The 21,215-nt window shown below is 39.9% G+C and overlaps 1 protein-coding gene across 1 annotated transcript; it reads right to left on the bottom strand.

The window, feature by feature from the left end:
• Window positions 1-2,517: 2,517 nt before the first annotated feature.
• On the bottom strand, window positions 2,518-9,179 carry VIP (vasoactive intestinal peptide). Its single transcript, XM_050314892.1, has 6 exons — window positions 9,039-9,179; window positions 8,456-8,577; window positions 6,825-6,965; window positions 4,686-4,805; window positions 3,936-4,044; window positions 2,518-2,806 (listed from the first exon to the last, which is right to left on the bottom strand). The coding sequence occupies exons 2-6, from the start codon at window positions 8,566-8,568 to the stop codon at window positions 2,798-2,800; spliced, it is 492 nt and encodes a 163-aa protein (XP_050170849.1). The 5' UTR covers window positions 8,569-8,577; window positions 9,039-9,179; the 3' UTR covers window positions 2,518-2,797.
• Between the last annotated feature and the right edge of the window lie 12,036 nt (window positions 9,180-21,215).

The raw sequence follows: 21,215 nt of genomic DNA, 5'->3' as shown, positions 1-21,215 counted from the left end.
AGTGGTTGTGTTCTCTGTCAGTGATGCTTTTCAAAATCTCCTGGGTATTTGTTTCCTCCTAGCAGCACTCCTGACACTCCCTTTGCGGCTGCCCCTTCCATTCTCCTAATTAATGCAATGCTTTGATTCCACACTTATGACATTTTGCAGGTGGGCTGTAAGATTGGTGACATATGTCAAGGCTCATTGACAGGCTGAAAATTTGTCTCATTCAGTGAAATGCTGCAATTTCTCTTCAATTTTATCATTTAACCTTATCATGACCGCTTGCCCGTGGAGCTGAGGTGAACAGTGTTACATCTTCCACAATTAATTCCTCTCAGTGTATTAATTGGGCTTTAAATCTCCTGTAGAATGCCAAAAGTTGCTACGACAAGTTGAAAGTCATACTTTAACACAAATACCAAGTCAGGTATTGTATTCTGGAGGTTAAAATCTCTCCTGTCAGTGCCAGGTTTTGCTAAAATGTACATAAAATTTAGCATGCCTTTTAGACTTTCTCTTTTGGTAACCCTCAGAGGAAGCTACCATGGTATTATTACAATGAAATTATTAATTTTTTATTTTAATAAATATATATATACACATATATATATTATTTCTAATAACTGTCCATTTTTTTCTTTCAAATGACTCCATCTTCACTATAACACAGAAAATGCATTTTCCAAGGTTCTGTGGTTTTCTATGGAGAACAAAATATCAGGGAGAGGATATATTAGGCATGGAAGACAAGTTCTTCCAGCAGATGTCTTACTGGTAAGCTGGAAAAAAAAAATTTAAAAAGGAAAAATTAGAAAAAAATACTTCTGGAATTGCAGGATCAAAAGTTTGATCACTCCAGTTTTCGTTACTTTAAACTGAGTGAATGAACATTACATACATTTAAACAAAAAATTCTGTGTATAAAGATCATATGCAGCTTTGCTTCTGGTTGGGTTTTTTCACTTATTTTTTTCAAAGATTACTTATCCTGGAAATACTAATATAGTTCAAACTACAATAAAGAAAAATTCTAATTAAGTACTGTAGCATTAGTCTATTAGTATCCTTCAAGTATTTACAAAGATGTTTTTGCACTGAAATATTCATAATAAGATAGGAATTGGGGGTGGAAAACCACTTTTCAAGAGAAGACTTCAAATTACGTGTAACTTTTGTGGACCATTCATTGGCTTAGGCAAAAATAGATTCTGTCAAGGCTAGATAGAAATAGCAATATTAGCATCTGATCTGTGCAAGCTGATTTTCTTTCTACATGTGGTTGCCAATATTCAAAAAAATTGCAAATCAGAAGGCTACATATTTATGAGAACTAGTCTCCATAAATCTCAAATTTTATCATGTAGGAAGTTTTATTCTAAATGGGAACAGTAAACTTGTAAGTGAAACTTGCAAATCAGTTTTATCACTGTCTATGTGTGCATATGTATGATTTATAACTATGTTTGAAATTCCAAATTGAGTTTGTAAGTAGGTCTGATAAGTTTTTCTACTTCAAATTTCATCTTTTTCTAGGTGGTGACAGGGGAGTCATGGGATTATTATGACTGGTATTACTCAACAATATGGATTTCGCATGTTGTGCTTGCAGTACCATGCACTGTCCTTATTGCAATGGAACTCTTAGTCTTACAAAAATAAATGATTCTTTAGAAAATGATGCAATTGGTTAAATCTACAAACTTAATAAAATATATCCAGATTTTGATTCACAGCAACAATGTCGTGGATCAAATAACTGCAAATTACCAGCTCCATAGTAATCTACAATGATAAAAAACTACAGAAATAGGGACTGGAGGCTCATTTACTCATCTTTCTAATATAACATCCCATAAATCAGTCAAAAATATTATCTTCCTCTACTATTACAGTAGAGACAGGACTTACTGGCACCTCTACTGTTCCAGTTACCTGTAGCACTAATTCAAACCAGCAATTGTTTGCCATGATAATAAAATTTATTATTTGTCTGCATATCTGTAAATTACATTCATCCTAAAAAAATAGTAAACTGTCTTCAGATCTATTTTATATATAAGTAATAATTTCATCATCAAAGCTACAATTAAGTGAAAAATAACTGATGACTTTAGGCACCAAACTAATCAAGGGATTGCATTCTTTTAGTGCTTTGTCAGCTCCAGCACATACAAAACACAACTGAAAATAAAGGATACATTTCTGGTCTTAATATAATTTGTATGTTTTGAAATATTAAAAATGTGAATAGGAAGGAAAGATGTTGCTGGACACCAAATTAGTAATGTTTTTTATTTTCTCTAATTGCTTGGTAAACTGCTAGAAAAGCTTTCCCTTTTTCTTGGCAATAACCTTCAGAGATCTTTGTAAAGCAGTTTTACACACTGCACATTCTTTTCCTCATGTTTTTACATGCTGTTTATGGAGCTATCTGGAAATGTATTCCTATTATCATACATGTTTGTCTGAAGTTGTATCACATTTAAAATAAGCCAATTAATTAGTCAAGATGGGCTCTTTTCAGCTGCACACTCATTTTCAAATGAATTTATTGAAGGAAAGGATTTACAGCATATGGACTCACAGACTTCTCATAAGTTAAACTGGCATCCATATGTACAGCTTTCAGTAGAGAACTCTAGAGTAATATTTACAATGTAAATATCAACTTTTATTACATAAGAAACAAATATATCACAACTGTCACTTCACAACATATTTGTTCTGGTTTGATGACTAAAGTCATCTCTTTGAAATACTATGTGGAACTCAAAAATAACTTGTTCTTGTCATAGACTTTACCAGGTGTCCTTCAGAGGTCCTGAAAAGCAAAGGAGAAATATGCTTTAAAAGTGCTGTACCACTACTCTTTCTCATTTAGTCAATGCCAGAAGTTTTAGAAGGTGCAAAATTCAGGAGTAGATATGTTTCATAATAATCTTGTCTAGAAAGGACATTTCTTTCCAGAATCACATCGCTTACAAATTATTTCAATTTTCAAGGCATAAGCAGTTTATGTCCTTTCTAATATTTGGGAACTGAAGAAGAACTGCCACATTTGTGGAAAGGAAAAGAACATTTTCTCATTTTCTTTCAGTCTTGGAAGGAAACAAAGCTCGGAGAAATGTCTTTACTTGTATAATCCCCAACAGCACACCCCTCCCAAAACAAAAAGTTATCTTCAAGAGTAGTCTTTTAATCTTTTTTCTTGCTTGTATTTGAGACACAGTTGAATGACAAAAAACATACTACCATCAGTTTGATAATACACTTTTAAGAATACCAAACTCAATTCAGATTTATGTTTCTATGTTACCCTTTCAACGTTATATCCCTGCAAGTGTTGATGAGAAAGGTTTTCATTTCAGTAAACCAAAGAAAAAAAATTGTGAATGATTTTAGAAAAAAATAGAAGTAGCTAAATAGAAAGCAGCAATTGTAAGATTTGCATGTCAGATGATCCCCCCTTAGGTGAGGGTCAAGTACTTTCTTAATACATAAAGTTCATGTTGATCCTCTTAGTTCTAGGGGCAACTCCTTTCTGATAAGAGAGATGTTGAAAAAATCTGCAGCATTTTTTTTTAATTAAACGAAATATCCCTGAGTGTTTTTTTGAAGAAATAATAGTCTTTGTAATTAAAAATGAGTCAGTTGTGGGTTTATGCTACAGTGCACACTGGTTGAAACACTCCAGTGGGTTAGGTGCATTATTAGCAGTGCCATTTAATTAGGAATTTTCAATAAGAGCATTCATGGGATACCTTAAATCTTATTATTAAAATTATTATTTTATTTAGACACAACCCCTATAACATAAGCGTTTCAGGGAACATGACTCCCTTTCCTAGATGATTCCGATTTTCTAATAGATCACATTTCATGTACAATTAATCTCATTTTATGGGTCAAGTCAAAGAACAGATAGCAAGAGGAAAGAAATCTGGGCATACCAATGGGAGGTGGCTCAACAGCTCATCTACAGAATCATAGTTTTCTGAGAAGGAAGGTTCAAGAAGTTCTGCTTCATCTCGAAGTTTAGCAGGGTTTAGCTCTTCCTGGCTGTTGTGGATCAGAAAAGTTTTATTGCTCTCAGAAGAAAAAGCAAACAAGAAAGCAAAGCCTTCTTCTAACTGTAGCTTCTGCACATTTTGTTATACCAAAGTGTTATAAAATGTGAAATACCATGTTTAATGAATGAAGAGACATTTAAAAGCAGATATCTAAATGAGTGAATACACAGACAAAATACAGGGTCTACAAAAATGTATGCTGGCATTTCTCACCTATACTGTTTAGGACATATGGCCTTTCATGGACTTCTAAATTTTCATTTCATGTGTTTACTTAGAGGCAAATTTTCAACAAATTTCTTTATAAAATTGTTGCTCATGTTCCATAACTCTGTGGAGTTTTTCCTTAAGAAGATTTTTCATAAATAAATACATTTTTTAATCCATCAGTAGCCTTTTTAAATTGTCAGAAGCAGTCTCCTCTTTATTCTTTTATTCTAATTTGATTGTAGTGTCTGTTCCAGTCAGGAAGAAAATGTTGTCTGTATTTGAAAACCATGTTATAAACTATGGTATCAAGTCATTAATGTTCATTGCCTCTTGTTTGCCCCCTCTGTATACACACATGGATATAAACCTTTTCTGTCTTAATACCATAAAAGTATGGAAACAATATATATATTGTAGTACCTTCTTTTTCCAGTTAAAACTGAGTTTAAGTATTTCTTCACAGCCATCTGCTTTCGAAAGCGGCTGTAGTTGTCGGTGAAGACAGCATCAGAATGGCGTTTGACAGGACTGTCCTGAGAGCTGGCAATACAACAATTATGAACAAAAAATTATTAGACAATATCTGGCCAAAAGTAGATACTTTTAAATGAGTGAAACAAATTTTAAAATATTGATTAGCTAAATAAAATCAAATTTTCATTTCAGCTTTCATTTCCAACTATGACTTTGGATCTTTCTTCTGTTGAAAAGAAGCCACTGCTTCTATTGCTTACTATGTATTTTAATAACAAGGATCAAACTCCAAAGATTGGTATTCAGTCTTTTTGGGCACATCTTCCATTGATTTTTTTTCTCCTACTCAACTTTGCCATGGACTATGCAATTAGGATCTATACTCAGTGATTTCTAGATCACTTGTCCCAGGAATTCTGCAAGATCAAGTGGTTGAGTGTGAAATTCATTACTCCCTCCTATTTGTTCTCATAGCCCAGATTACTTTTTTAAATAAACACATTTTATTCTGATGTCTATCATTTGCGTAAATATTGGTACAAACTGTGTAAAATTTTGGCACAATGCCAAAGTGCAGCTTGGTTTAAGTCACAGTAAGTCTTAAAGGACCCCACCACTGTGCATATTGAACTCCTTGAAGGCGGAGCCTGCCACTGAGGAAAGTAAGAGCACAGCATCCCATAAGTAGCTATAATTACTGGTCCTAAGGAGGTTTCAGGAGGAAAAAACAGACCTTGTGAAATCCAAACCTGGAGGCCTATTTTTCATGAACAATCTTGGGAAGCCTCAAGTGTGTTCTGTTTTAAATTATCTATATTAGTTTACAACATATGAGAAACTGGAATTATATGTTCTGGAAAAAGGCACAAATGGAGCACCTAATTTTTACTCAGTTTTTGAGCATATGGAGTAGGCTCTCAATGGAACTGTCATAGTGAATCAGTCCAAAGTATTCTACTATTACACTCCGAAAAGCACGCAGTAGCTGCTGCTTAGGGTTATGAAAACAAGAAAAGTAATCCTTCCCAGCACCCCGCAACCATTAATTTATGAATGTCCTGGTCTGGAATTTGCATCCAGACACCATGTCTATGAATTTTGCTCTCTATTTTTTTTTTTTTTTTTTGAATCCTGCTACAATACGGATCTCACAAACATCTGGCAGTTGGAAAAAACAATTCCTTTACATTTTCACTATAAACCAATTTTTTCTTAATTTTATTGAGCATTTCCCTGTTGTTATATAAGTACTGAATAATCATTCATTTTGTATTTACTTTTGCCATTCATCCACTAAGCTAATAAAAACACTACTAGAGGAAAAAAATTAGCAAATTAACATGCTAATATTGCCAGTATATATTATCTGTGCTTTGTACAGTGTCTATTGCTCTACCTCTCACAGCTATATCAGGAATAAATAGTAGCGTACTCATTTAGGAGTATCACTAAATACTTATATAGGATTTACAGCTCCTCCATAATTATAATAGCTTCTCTTTCGTTATCTCTAAATCACAAAAAAAGAGAACTTAGGTACAGAAGGATGAAAAAATGCCAATGAAGCCAACTAGGAAAAAAATCTACCTAATGTAAGTGTCACCTCACCTAACTCGTTTTCTAATAAGCGAATGCAGATATCTCTTCACGGCAAGTTTAGCCAAAAGATGGCTGTAGACACTGGTGAAAATTCCATCAGCATGCCTTGCATTTCTGAAATGGACAATAAATAAACTCTACAATACAGCCTGGGTTCATATCATTTTGACAACGTTCACTTTGTAAACATACTACTTTCCTTAATTTATCTATTGTACATATTAAATTAAACTAATTTCATATACAACTTCCAGATTTTCACAATGTAATTTTTAGCCCTTCTTGGAAAGTGAATGCATTCGTCATGCCAGAACGGCAATGCAATCAACATTTCTGCCAACCAATATTCAACCAGCGGCTGTGTAAGTTTTTTCTTCTGTAATTGAATCTTCCTTTCCTGTTTCTCAGTTTGAAAATGTGAATGACATTTTGGCATAAATCAGGTAGTCCATCATCATTCGTATTTTTGATAATGAAGAAACTCACCTATCAATAATTCTGGACAGATCAAAATAGAATTTCTCATTTTCAGGTAGTGTGTTCTGCAAAATGTCTGATTCTGATTTTAATGACCCATGGGCATGATCAGGTTCACTGGCTCCATCAAATGGCATTCTGTTTCCCAATCTGTTGGAGGAAGAAACGATATAAAGTACAACTAGCTGAGGACATGCAACACTTCAGTGCAGTTTACATTCCGGTTTGTGTCAAAAATGCTTATCTACCTCCTTTAATTTGTAAGTCATTTTATAAAAGTCTAGATAAAATAAAAATCACTTTCAGGTATAATCCATGCTGAATGGTAGACTGATTGACTTAACAGATCCTTCTCTCAAATGTGTATTTTCTAGATATATGTTGTCATTGTACACAGTTTATTTCAGTGAACAGTGCATAATGTGTGGTGATTACAGCACAAGTGACAACCATGAAGCTTTTTCTAAAGACTATATTTTGTGTAAATGATAGATTGAATTAACAGCCACTACCTATGCAAAGTGAAAACAGTTCCTGTGACGTACTAATCTCCCAGTTAAGGTTTAAGATATGCATTGAAATGCATAATGAAACAGTTCTTAGGCCTTCTCCAAAGAAAACAAATACATCAAGAACTTTAAACTAAATCCGAAGTTCAGTCATGTATCCCTATGTGCTTTTATTCTCTCGTAAATGCTCACATTTAATCTCTTAAAATGTATCATAGCAATTGCTCTGTATAAACTGATTTACAGTTACTTCACATTTTCATAACCTGCTGTTTCTTATGATGTGTCATATTTTATCAAGGGCAGTCTAACTGCAAAGCAGTAGTTTGGCATCAGACATTCCTTCTAGCTGCTCTTATGTTCTCTGGGAGACAATAGGCTCCCATAACCATAGGAAATTCCTGCATGTGATGATGTGCAGAAATCCCATATTAGAAGTAGGATAGGCTATCACTCTTGTAATTTTTCGGTCACTATTAGTACTGCTTATATATCTGAGTCATGTAAGCCTTATGTCTGGTTAAAATATCTTGCAAAGTTGCTACATAAGATAAACCACCTCAAGTCACACCTTTTGTAAGTCACACTGTGCTGTTTTGCCGTACTGTTTTCCATTGGTCTTTGTACACATTATATTCATCTTATCTAAATGTAAACCGTACCGTTCTGCCACCTGATTTAATTTAGCTGAACAACTAATAGGAACTTCAACCAGGCAAAGCACGCAGTGGTACAAAACCTACACACCGGTCTGTTCCGACGGCTACGCTCACGTCCCGGGGCACACCGTAACCCACATCCCCTCCGCCTCCCGCACATACCGCGGTCACCGCTTCCCAACCCGTGGGGCAGCACCGCTGCAGCCGCCTCGGGAGGTGAGTCCGTGTCCCGGGGGCTTTTACAGTGGGATCGGCGGGCACTGGCAGGGAGACGCCTGACCGGAGCCTCACCTCGAAGACCCCGCGCACCCTCCCGTCCCGGGGCAAACGGCCCGACGGGAGGAGCCGCACTGCGCGCTTGTTGGAAGGGCGCAGCGGAGGACTGGGTCTTTCACAGTCCCCCCTCGGCTCCCAGCGGGGCCGGGCAGGCCCGTGCGGGCCGGCGGAGCGCGGCGCGGAGCGCGGCCCTTACCGCGGCAAGGGAGGGAAGGCGGCTCCCCGTGGGGGCAGAGCCCGCGCCCGCCAGCAGAGCGCGCTGAGGAGGGCGAGGGCGAGGAGGAGCGGGGAGGCGCCGCGGTGCTCCATGGCCGCCACCTGCGGAGGGAAGAGCGGAGCAGTCACCCACCGACCCGACCCGCCCGCACCGACGGGCCCCGCGCCCTGGTACCGGGGCTTCGCCTCGGGCCGCCGCGCAACTGCCCCGGCACCCGGGGCACCTGGCCCCGTCTCAGCCGCGGTCCCGGTCCCAAGAGACACCGTCAGCATCTTCCCCGCCACCGCGACCCTGCTGCCGGCAGGGAGAGCTGGCACTCCCGAAGGTGACCCTCGGACAGCTGTGAGGGGCAGCGACCCCCGGGGCTTAGCGACTTAGGCGGCAAAAAGGAAGGGTGCCTCCACGGCTGCCCGGGGCAGTCAGAACCGCTCCCCACTCCCCGACGGCCGGGACGTCTTCCCTGCAGGGTCCGGGAGGGGAGAAGAGAAGCGTGGGTGCGGAACGGGGATACCCTCCTCATCCGCTGGGAAGTTGCCGGTGCGGTGGAGGGGAAGTTACTCACGGAGCCGCGAGTCCGTCGGTGGGTCTGTCTGTGCAGGTGCGGAGCGGAGCGGTGCTGGGGAAGTGCGCCCTGCCCCGCTGCGAGACTGCCGGAGCGGCGGCAGAGGGTAAGGAGGAGGAGGATGAAGAGGAGAGGTCCGTCTCGCCGCACGCTCTGAGATGCCAGCCGCGCCACTGCGTTTTATAGCGTTTACACGTTTCTGCTTCCGAAGAAGCAATCACGTTACTGGAGAGACGTCACCCTTCCCAAGGGGACGGTCGCTTTGTTCAGGACAGTCAGAGACTTATATTTAACTCATGATCAGTCGCGCACCCTACCTCTTCCCCTTCCCCCACCTCCTCCCTCCCTCCTCCCTCCCCCCCGGCCCTTATTTGATTTATATTAATTACATAGTTTTGCAGGAAGCGAAGCCCCGTCGGCGGGGTGATTCCGCCTCACCAGGCAGGAGACCAAGCGGCCATCGGGGGCTGTGGTGGGCACCTCGCATCGCGCACCCCTGCCCGCAGCCAGCATAGCCGGAGGGGAGGTGGTTGCACTCCCCGGGGCCCTCCGCTCCCCCGCACACCCCTATAGCCCCCTTACTTCTGTGCGCAGTCCCCTTCTCTAGGGGTTGCTCCTTTTCCTAGCTCTTCGCTGGAGTTTCCATGCTAGGCTGGTCTCTCTCCGTCCCTGGCACATGCCCGTCCTTGACGGGGGTTCCCGCCCGAGGTGCGCAGGGAGCTGGTCTTAAAAACAAAATTTTCCTACGGGTTTTAGTTTGATTTTAGCAGGCGTAGGGGTGTTTACCAGTCTCTGATTTTTCGTTTAAACTGTGTGTGTGTGTTCGTGTAAAACGGATTAAACCCCACATCCAAGCTCCGCTTGGCTGCAGCCGAGCACTGCAGGTGCTTGTGACCGTTCCGCGGATCGCAGCACCGGCACACGCGTCACGGGAGCGCCGCTGGAGAGTATGTTAAACCCGTCTGGGCAGGAGGGGAATCAGCTCTTCCTTCTAGGTTTCTTAAGTTCAGACCTCGGGGTGGGAGTCACTGCCACAGTAAGGGAGAACCAGATAGTTTCAAGTCTTTGATTTTCTCCTTCGAATTTTTGCTACCTCGGAGAGATCTGTGGGCTGCAGGGAGAGAAACACAGGGGAAGTGGGCGTGGGACCCACGGGCAGGCCGGCAGCACCTCTTCAGTGTCTCACCGTGCCTGCCCTGGAATATTTGCCAAACAATAGTGGAAGAATTTCAGATTAAAAGGTCATTATCCTCTTTTCTTTTTTCTTAATTTTTTTCTTGAGCTTTTGTGCTCTAATCCTCCTACTCAGTCAGTAGTGATTGTACCAAATCTATACAGATGATTTCACCATTTTTTCTTACTTCTATTAAGTTTCTCTGTTCCATATTTCACTAAAGGTTAGGCAGGCTCAGTGCCGAAGATTCTGCGATGCTTAATCGTATTTTCTAATTCAGTTACATAAAGAATAAGTGAATTAGATTAAAAATGCCTGGAAATTTGTTTCTCGGATGACAGCTATGACTAAAACCAGAGTTCCTGCAGTAGTCTAATTTCAGGAAATTTTCCCCTTGTTACTACGTAACTGGAGGTCGAAGATGCTATTCTGCTCTGGAATGGTGAGATGAGCATCAATGGCACCGTATCCCTCTCACCCCTCAGAAATATGCCAGTTATGGCGCATAGGCGTTGTGCTGCATGCACAACTTGGAGAAGTGCAGTGGACTTCACCCAGCTGCCTGAAAAAGGAGAAACCCATCTCCTGGGTGGCGTAAAGACGCTTTGCCGGGGCGCCGAGAAGTCTTCGGGTTCCCAGGCTCCTGGCCTGGAGCGGCGAGCGAGAACGGGAGGCGGCTTTAGGGACAGAGAGTGTGGGCACTCCGCGGCCAGGGTCAGGCTCGGGGGAACCGGAGCGCGGCGACTGCCCGCACCTCAGTCCCGCACCACAGCCCCGCTCCTCAGCCTCTCTCTTCCTTCTTAGTCTCGCTCCCGCCTAGGGCGCCGCTGCGGGAAAAGCCCAAACGCTGCTGGCAGCAGGAAGCGGAGAAGAAAGAAGTTTCCTTCTAGCGCTAGAACGCCTGAGTTAGCGCAGCGGGGTCTCGCAGGAGTCCTGCGGTCTGCGGTCCCTGGGAGGGAGGAGGGGATTACCCAATTCAAGCTAAGGAATATGTGAAAAACGAGTCTGCTGTCAGTTGCTATGTATGTGCAGTATGGGTGGCCGCAAATTGTGAGAATACTTACATAGATTGCCTAAAAATTTGAGAATCGCTGACAAATCGGTGCTTTCTTACCATACCATGCTGTGACGCACTGTACTGCACTGTTCCATACCATACCTGGTAAATCTGGTTTGCTGTACCTTTGTTTCCCTTTTCACAGGTAGTACACTAGATTGCACAACATGCTGTAAGGTTGGCTAAAATGCCCTCAGAACCTCTCTAGGGAAGACAATATTGATGAAAAAAACTCTATAGCCTCCTTAACGATCTGAGAAATCTGTAGTGCATCTAGTCTTACAATACCATTTTTCCCCCTATTCTATAGACAAGAGACTGAGTTATAGGGAGATCAAGTGGATTCCCCTTGTTTACCCAAGAAATTCCCAGTGGAGCTTTGAAGTGATCCCAAATGTCCCAAGCACTCTTCAGTCACACTAACAATTGTCTGCGTTTCCCCTCAACATCTTGATGCAACCCACCACCTTCTCCTCTTGAATCAAAATAAACTGAAGAATGCCATCTTTTCTTTTCTCCTTAGTCATTCCTCACATTTCTCAGGAAGATTTTCTGTGAGGGAGGTTTGTTTGGGACAACTGAGTAAGGTTTGGGATGGCAATCCAAATTGTATCTTTTCCAATTCTTTTTTCCCCCCTGAAGCTTAAATACACTATTATATCCACATCCAAAAATATTTTGATACAAGCAAGGCACTGAATGGAAAATAATACTATATAAGCATTCAGATGGAGAATAGACCCTTCTCCCTAGGAGTCCTAAGCAAGTCCTCTTAAGATCTAGGCAGATGAACTCTTTCTGGAAGGTAACTCCTACTTCTGGTAACTGTCTTCTACTGACAGAAATTCTGCCCTTTCAGGAAAGTGTCACTTGGGAAAAAATAGTGCTCACGAGCTTCTCCAGGATATTAACTAGACACAGGCAACTTGGTGGAAGTCAAATATTTTGCAGTGGTTGTTGTAGGAATCCTGTTGCTTAGCAGCTCAATGTCTACTGCATCTTTTATCTTTGTTCTATGTATTATCAAAAATCTTTTAGCTACCTTCACTTTTACTTTATCTTCTTTACAGTTCCACTTAACTATAACAACAACAAAAAGGTTATAATCATAAAGACTGAGCAAAAAGCAGAAGTTGTCTGAAAGTTTATCTCACCATTTGTATACAAACTTGTATGATGTATATATAAATCTAGTATTACCTAAAATAGCTACATCATCTGGGGTAAGATATTTGGGAGTTGTTAGGTTTTTAGTTAGATTTGATTACTAATTTTAGCATGTAAAACTGTTCTGAAATTGATGTGCTAAAAAATCTCCTAAAGCCAAATCCTTAGATGAGAGGAATCTGCTTAGTTCCACAAAGGACCTGATTAATATTTACCAGATCTATCACATAATTGTATTTTAAGAAAAGAGTTACATCAGAAATAGAAATATCATTTTATTTGGGGAAAAAGGATAAAAATTTTAAAAGAGTTGGTTTAGGACTTGTGTATTATGTCAGAAAAGGAAACTTCTACTGACTCATGAGCTCTCTCTTACTAATCATTGGGTTAGCAGAATGTCCCTTGTGCATTACAGCTCATGTTCCTGTAGATGAGTTCAGAAACTCTGCCTTTGATCCCATAGCTGTATCACATTGATCCACGAGTTTTTAGAGCTTATAGAGCAGATTGATGGAGCACTACTATTCAGCAGCTAACAGGAGAGCTTTTTCAACTTCCACAAAAGAAATAAGAGACAAAAGGTCAAGAAACTGTATATGAATTGTAAAAAATACAACTTAAAAGTGATAAACCGCCCTTCTTTAATCCTTTAATGACATGATTAGTATAATCTCCAGTATCTGCTCTCAGCACCGTGTTGCATTGCTGAGTCCCACTCTCACATAAACATCCATATTCCTCAGTATCACCTGATTTGAGAAAATGGATGGAATGCTGAAGTGAAAATGATGAAACTTGTTCCAGTCTCACTTTCTTTGCATCTGTCTCTGAATGTTTCTCAGAAGAAATAAGGAGAAAACCATCAGTTTGTTCTTTTAGGTAAGTTATATTTCAAAAGCACAGTTCAGATTCTACCACACCTTTAACCCGAGTCAGCTCTGCAGACTCAGAAATATGATGGTAAGCAGAATAAAACACAGACAAATATTTTGCAGTTGAAAACTCATTTCTTACCTTCTCCAGCAGAAAATTCAGCAGAAGATTGCTTGTCTCTTCACTTCCCAGGCTGTGAGGGGCATTGCACAGGTGTAACAGGGGAGCCTTTGTTTCATCTCTCACCCTTTTTGAGCCTTGCTTTCAGGTCACAAGTTTGGATCCTCAGAGCAGAGTCATTAACTGAAGTAAACTCCCGCAACATGTAAATTATATTAACAAACATGATACTATGTACACCACTTGAACAATTCAGTCCTGTTGCATCTGATAGTTTTGCACTATTACTCTGTGTGGGTTAACAATTTTCAAAATCAGTCTTCAAAATCACTGGAACATTTGGATTATGCCTATCGCTCCCAACCACTCTTCCATCTCTTACATTAGTATGTCCTGGCACATCACCAACACAGACATGCTTGATTTTTTAAAACTTCCTAGTGGTTATAGTGATAAGAAAAAGGCATGAAGAAGAGCTACTGACTCTAGCAATACTTCCAAGGGTCTTTTCCCCTTGCCTTGGATGTTAACTGGGAAAACTCCTACTGCTTGTAGTTGAGTTCTGTTTTCATACCCCTTCTCCCTCACCCCAAAATGCAATCAGCTTTTCTCCGAGACTCCAAAGGATTTTGGGATAGGCATTTTGTTCTCCAGGTGTTTATGCTGTTTGGTATGTGTATGAACTACTGCTTCATGTCCATCTGGCTCATGGTATGTAGCTGTCCTGGAAGTGTTGGTCCAAATTCGTTCTCATTCTTTAGCATGGATGTGATGTTTTTGCCATCCCCCTTTCAATATCAGACATATGTATTCTGCAGTCACACTTCAGGAAGGTCCATGACTATGCAATCTTTAACAGAAGCTTTAATATTCCTAGTTTTCTTTCAGAGCTATTTCCTTCTAAATTTTCATCGAAATAGTTTAAAGAATTTCATTTACTTTAAATCCCAGAAAATCAAACAGTAATCCAAAGTTTGTTGGGAAGCGGAATAGTTTCTGGTTTGATTTGTAAAAACAAATAGCTTTGTTTTTAACAAGTTATCTGAAATATGTCCTATTTCTACCTCCACAGTTATAATGTTCAAACTTCAGCAAAGGATCAGATGATACTTTCTTTCATCACCAGAAATTTGTTTCTCCTCCTGCAGCTCACCTAACCCTTCTCTGAGAAGAGCTCACATTATTCTCTGCAAATCTGAAATAACCTTTGTATATCTCAAGTCTTTTAGAAGACATAGCATTCAGACTGAACTTCCCACCCATTTTCAACCAGCTCTCTGCTTTGTGGTTTTGTATATACAAAACAGGGTTTTCTATCGTGACCCTTTGAAAATTTACTATATTTTTCAGTATATTCTGACATGCGTAAGTTTCTCTAAGCTAATATCTAATTATCTAAACAGATACTAAGAACAATCTTTCAAACCATTATCTCACTCTGATTCACTGTTGGCACACCACTGTTGACCTTATGAAGTCTGATTGCAAGTTTATAAGAAGTTTGGGGAATCCAAGATTCCTTGGGAAACTAGTGGTGCTAAAGGCCAGGAGCACATCTCCAGATGCAAGAGAGGAGTTAAAAGTCCCTTTACCTCCTTACCTACTTACTCTCTATCCTAACTGCAGAAAATCCCATGAAGTATCAGAGAATTTAGTCCATTTACACATTTTTAACTGTATAATAGGAATCTTTCATGGGTTGTGATTGCAACATCTGTGCTGAAAGGACTGGTATACTTCTCCAGTTTTGCACAGATCCTTTTCCCTGTGTATAGTACAAGATGTTGGTTGTAGACTGTGTGGCCAAATTCTTCTTGTGTTCTCCAGTGAATACTGCTACTATTGCACTGTCTGGAAGCTTGTGAGAACAGACATATCAGCTCAGGATATAAAAAAAACCCCACGTCAGTTGGGCTGGAAGGCTCATCTTAAGATGCTAATTATGCCAGGATAACTTTATCCCTTGAACTGACCTAATCATCACAAGTTCTTAATTTACCAAGCTGAAAAAGGAAGCCATCTAAAAGCTACAGCAGAAACAAGCTAAAAATGCTTCAGTCTCAGGCAATTACCACTATTGTCTTCATGGAAAAAGAGCTGAGAGAGGTTTTCTAAAACTGTCCATGTGTATAAAGGGCATAGTGTAACGTGCTGTCTCTTAGCACTACTCTAAGCCTAATGTACATTATTATGGCTGTGGAAATCTACATTCACATTTAGTTACCATGAAGAAACCATACAGTAGAAAGTATCAAGCTGTTAGTTTACCATCCTTAATAAATTATATTATTTAGACTTTACTGCTTTCAATACTAGTAATGAAATCATTTCTGTAGTGGTCATAGACGAAAGAGATACAGTTCCAACCTAGTTTATCATTTAGTTCAACTCCACAGGTAAACAGAACAAATGATAACTCCTACATTCTGTTTGACTTCTTGGCCGATACATCAGTGGCTCGTTATCCTTTTCATCTTACATGAAGCATAAAGAATGTTCCAGTGAACATAGTATCATAGTCAATCTATTCCCCTTTATTAAGTACTCATGAATAGATCCAATAGTAATAAGGTTTTGAAGAGATTTTGGGAAGTGAAGATTATCACAAAGAAGAGTTTAGTAGGCACAGCAGTACTTCTGATAGCCATCATACATGCTGTCATCATGTATGTATATAATTACGTCCTGCAGTTTGCTTTTTTAAATTTGACAAGTGCATTAAAATGCTTTCTGCAGAAACAAGTGAAACATTCAGCACCAGCATCAGCACTACTGAATGTCAATATTAAAATGCTGCTGTTGAACCTAAGCTACAGACCTTAGCACCTTGAAATTTGCTAAACTTTCTGTTCAAATTGTACCAAAGCATGAATTCATAAATTATTTATCTAAATTTGAATCTTGCTCCTGGTGCCTCTGTGTCAATCATGTGGGTACATTGATAGCTGCACAGTAAAAATAACTTTAATACTTTTCCATCATGTAACTACAGGATTTCCAAATAGTATTTCATGTAGTAGGTAATTATTCTGTGCAAGCTTTAAGTACCATTCCAACTGTCCAAGTCACAGGTAATTTTTCTTCTCACTTGAGATATTTTCTGGTTTAAAAGAAAAAATTTCCATAGATGTGTAATCACACAATGTCACAACAGAAAATTATGTCACACAGCACTGTCTGTGGAAAGGGCAGCAAAGTTCGTTTGTTGCAGGTATTCTTCCTGGATCTTATTTTCAGAGATACTCTCAAGTTGCTTCCAGTGGCATCTGTTTGGGGGAGAATATTCCATAATGATTAGAAGATTATCCAAATGTGACTTGTCTATTGACATTACTCAATGAGTGCTGTAATTTTGAACACGGGTTCAAAGAGCTTTGGAGTCAAAGGGTAACAACAATTGGCTCAGGGGGGTTTATCCTTCTATCAGATCTTGAAACAAATATATTGAGTGGTATAGCTATGCTTTTTGAGACAGTGGGCAGCATAAACTGAAGCTGAATCCATAGCCTTATCTTGGCCTATATTCCCTTACTCACAATGCTCCATCTAAAGTTTTATGGCTCAGAAAGCTCATCCTCATCACAACTTGTGGTCCTGGTGACTGTGACTGAGCAAGGTCAAGTATCAGCTTCTCCCAGGCAGCAACAAGGGCTGCATCTCCCAGCTTGACTACCACTGGCTATATGGGAAAAACTGATTGTCAGCCTGGAAACTGAAGAGCATATTAATGTTCAGTGTAGTCATATTTTACTCTGACTACCTACCGTGTACACTACCCAGTAAATAACTGTGTGTACTGTAGTAAAATTGCATACAATTCTTGCAGAATTTTTGCTCACAGTAAGAGATACCCAAATAAAAATGTCCTAAAACTTAAAAGGTTACAGGGTCACTCAGAAATGCATATCATGTACTAATTTAAGACATGAAAATAAGCCAGAAACTGGAGTTACTAGAAGAATTCCAGATCCCTTTTTGCCTTGTCCTCCAGACAGTTCCAGAGGAAGCTGAACCCAAAGCGACGTCTCTCAGGATCTATCAGAATAACACATTTTGACAATTCCTCATGCTGTGTAGAGGCAGTAAGGATTACAGACAATCTTTTCACAAACCTGTAAGAGACTGTCCTGCTCAGGACAGTTTGTCTTCAGATAGTCATGATTACAAGCAGGACTGCTGTAATGTCAGCCTCAACAGCCAGAGGAGAGACTGGCTGTCTGATGCTAGCACTCTGCTTTGCTTTTCAAACCCAGCTCTAAAATGTCCCTCCAAATGGTGCCCAGAAGTGATCTTAACCAGGGTGAGACTCCAGAAAAACTTTTCTTTAGTCTTTCCTACTGTTATCCTATTTCATAGGCACATCATCCAGAGCAGAGAGATGATGCAAAAAACACCTCTGTTGAACAACAGAACTGCCAAGACTCAAACAAAGTTGTAATTCAGGAGTTCCTAAACCTGCTCTCAAGTCAAACAGTAGAAAGGAATGGGCAAGCACTGATTCATCACGACCTCCATTGTCAGCCCCTCATGTATGGGGATTTAAGGATCACTCTTATATCCTCACAAATCTTTTAACATCCTCAAAGAGCGACTGGGCAGGTGAGATGAGCAGAGGAGTCCTGTGTTTTCACAGAGAAGAAACTTTCAACAAACAGAAATCATTTGACAAATACAAATTCCATTCTTAAATTAGTATTAAACTAGTTCTTAAATGAGAAAATGTGCTTTAAAAAATTATATTCTGATTCAACAGTTATTAAATATATGAGTAATTTCACTGCAGTCAATAATAAAGCAACATAGATAAAACTACAAGTGATCAGCCAGAGCATTTGGAGGGTTAAGGGTAGATTGTGAACAAGTTGTTTTGCTGGATTGGGTTTATGTAGCAAGAGCCTCAGTTATAGCATACCCCATTTGCAAATCTACCCCTGAAGAACAGCAATACTTAATACAGTATATTTCTTACTGTCTTTTCATTCACTGTTGTGGTTTCACCCAGCCTGCAACTAAGCTGCTCAGTCACTATTCCACCAGTAGCATAAGGGAGAAAATTGGAAGGGTACAGAGAAGAAAACTCATGGGTTGAGAGAAAGACAGTTTAATAGGGAAAGGAAAAGCCGTGCACACAAAGAAAGCAAAACAAGGAATTCATTCACTGCTTCCCATGGGCAGGCAGGTGAACAGGAGACCAGAGCCACATCATGGGTAACAGTGACTTGGGAAGACAAAGGCCATCACTCTGAACATCTGGTCTTTCCTCCTTCTTCCCCTCAGCTTATATACTGAGCATGATGTCATATGGTATGGAATATCCCTTTGGTCAGTTTGGGTCCACTGTCCTTGGTTGTGTTTCCTCCCAGTTTCCCTTGCACCCCCAGTCTCATCACCAGTATGACAGTATGAAAAGCAGAAAAGACCTTAGCTCTGTGTAAGCCCTGCTCAGCAATAACAAAAATATCTCTATATTATCAACCCTGTGTTCAGCACAAATCCAAAACAGCCCAATACTAGCCACTGTAAAGAAAATTAACTCTACTGCAGGCAAAACCAACAAAACTATTCTGTTGTACTGATAAAGAAACAGTTAGCCATGGAAGTTTTTGATCACTGATGACTCAGATTTTGAGCACAACATCAAGAGTAAGAAGATGTCTGAACATTCTTGGTTTATTTTGAAATCTTTGAGATGCCCAGCACCAGAAGCAGCTTTTAGATCACCTAGACATTTAATGTTTTACAGGTGTTTTGAATGAAGTAGGAACATCTATTTATACTTCTGTGAATTGAGTACATGAACTTAAAGGTATGTGATGACAGCTAACCTTCAGTATCTATAAAATGTCTGTGAAAAGGCATGCAAATGCATATTATAGGGGTGATCTAATCAGTAAAGACCATTTCAGGCATCTTTCGGGAAAACTGTCAGGATCTTAAATGCAGTCACACTTCAGTTAGTTTGCAAAGTCATGGTAAATCTGCCATTCTCCAATTTATTTGGATTAGTTGAATCCTGTCAACCTACACTGAGCTTTCACAGTTCCTGTTTCTCTCCTACGTATTTTTGGTTTTACTGGGAATATCTCTGGCCTTGAGCAGGTTCCCTGGGCTGGTGAAAGAGATAAAAATCTGAAAATGCTTAACTTTTGTGTCTCAGAGAGAGTTTAATTTCTTTTTAGGCTAATACATTTCAAACAGGATTACATGATGTGGGAACATATTTAATGTTCAATTTCCTTGTCAGAAGTGATTCAATGCCTAGAAGCATTTAGATGTTTTGAAAGATTTGATTTAGTGTATATACAAGTACCCAAAAATATGTTCTTGTGAGTGCAGCAATTTTTAGTGGAGTCAGTTTTATGTTACCCAAAATAATTCAAAATATCTACATCATGAATTAGTGCATTGTGGAGGTAGGAGAATTTTGCAAGGGAATTCAAAATTTTGCTAAATGGTGTCTACCATTTAGTACTGACGAAAAAGTGTCTGTATCTTTCCATGACATTTGCCCAAGGGATTAGAGAAAGAAAAAAAAAAGAAAGATCAGTGCTTTGATGCTGGCAAACTAGTGCTGGAGAGCTTATCACACACAGCCCAATCGATTCCTCAAAGTGATTTTCTGGGTAAGAAAGTTCTGGCAGAACAACAAAAGAATGGGATGGAGTGAAGATTTGTTTGTTTTTATAATCATATTTATTCACAGAAAGAGAGGGAACTTACTATGGAACTAAATAGAGAAAAAACTACAGGGCAAAAACATAAATCTACAATTTGTCTAGAAAATATTTACAGAAAATTCTTCCCTCCTATAAAAACTTTAAAAGATCACCAGGCTATACAGCACAGGAACAAAACATGGGCAAAGAATGGGACTCCTCCTTCCTCTCCAATGTGTTTCAACTCAGGCCTTAGACTGGTCAGTTTAGGGGATTCATCCCACTTCAGTGCACAGCTAATCATCAACAACTTCTCTGTAAATGTTCAAAGAAATGCATTTTTACTGCCATCTGTGATCTGTGCTCTTCTCAAGTTGGAACAAGAGAGCAGCATCACCTTTCCTTTGTAGTCATGAATATGCTGCTATAGAATAAAGTGGATTCATATGGATACAGGTCTGCCGTGGACTAGATAGGAATAATTTTGCATTCCAGTACCTATTTCCAGTACCTATTGTTTCTAGTCATGGGCACATCAGATAGTTATGTCCTAAATCAGTAAATCCAATTTCCTGCTATCTCAGTCCCATCACTATGCGTAATCCCTTTCATGATTAAGCTGCTCTTGTTTAAAAGAAGTTCTTGTGCTAAAATAGGGCAACTGGTCCTTCGCAGCCTTCAGCACACAATTGCTTGATTCTGCTGCTAAATAGATGAAAATATGTCTCTGATGCAGAATGTCTCCGGGAAAGCAGACAGGAAACATGTTCACTGAAATAGCTCCTCAATCCAGTCCACGCCCATCAGGCATTGCCACACTCATGCAGTAGTGTGGAAGCCAAAAGCTTCCACAGAAGTTAAAAGCAGAAATAAGACAAGCAAACTAGACTTGTCTTTTAAGTTGCTCACTGAACCTGCAAACTATTTGAGGGCAAAAGCATGGAATAATGCACAGCTCCCACCTGGCACAGTGAAGCTGGAGACCCTCAGTGGAGTCACTGCTGCTGCTGCTGCTGTTACACTGTGAGGCAGAATATTTAGATGGAAAAGTCTCCTTTTTGTTGGCCTGTGTGCTGCTGGCAGCAGAAAGTCACCTACTGAATACTGAAGTAGTTCTCTCAAAACTGCCT

The sequence above is a fragment of the Myiozetetes cayanensis genome, unplaced genomic scaffold, assembly GCF_022539395.1.
Source record: "Myiozetetes cayanensis isolate MyiCay16 unplaced genomic scaffold, myiCay2020 scf2-11, whole genome shotgun sequence".
NCBI lineage: Eukaryota > Metazoa > Chordata > Aves > Passeriformes > Tyrannidae > Myiozetetes > Myiozetetes cayanensis.
The sequence above is the reverse complement of the archived record's forward strand: the minus strand, read 5'-3'. Positions and strand labels throughout refer to the sequence as shown.

What these genes read in the sequence shown, in the direction of transcription:
- VIP (XM_050314892.1), bottom strand. Translation starts at nt 8,568, where the DNA reads ATGGAGCACCGCGGCGCCTCCCCGCTCCTCCTCGCCCTCGCCCTCCTC. An exon ending in GCCTTCCCTCCCTTGCCGCG is followed by an intron (nt 6,966 to 8,455) that starts GTAAGGGCCGCG and finishes TTCCTCCAACAG; the next exon opens with ATTGGGAAACAGAATGCCAT. An exon ending in GTTTTAACTGGAAAAAGAAG is followed by an intron (nt 4,045 to 4,685) that starts GTACTACAATAT and finishes GATCCACAACAG; the next exon opens with CCAGGAAGAGCTAAACCCTG.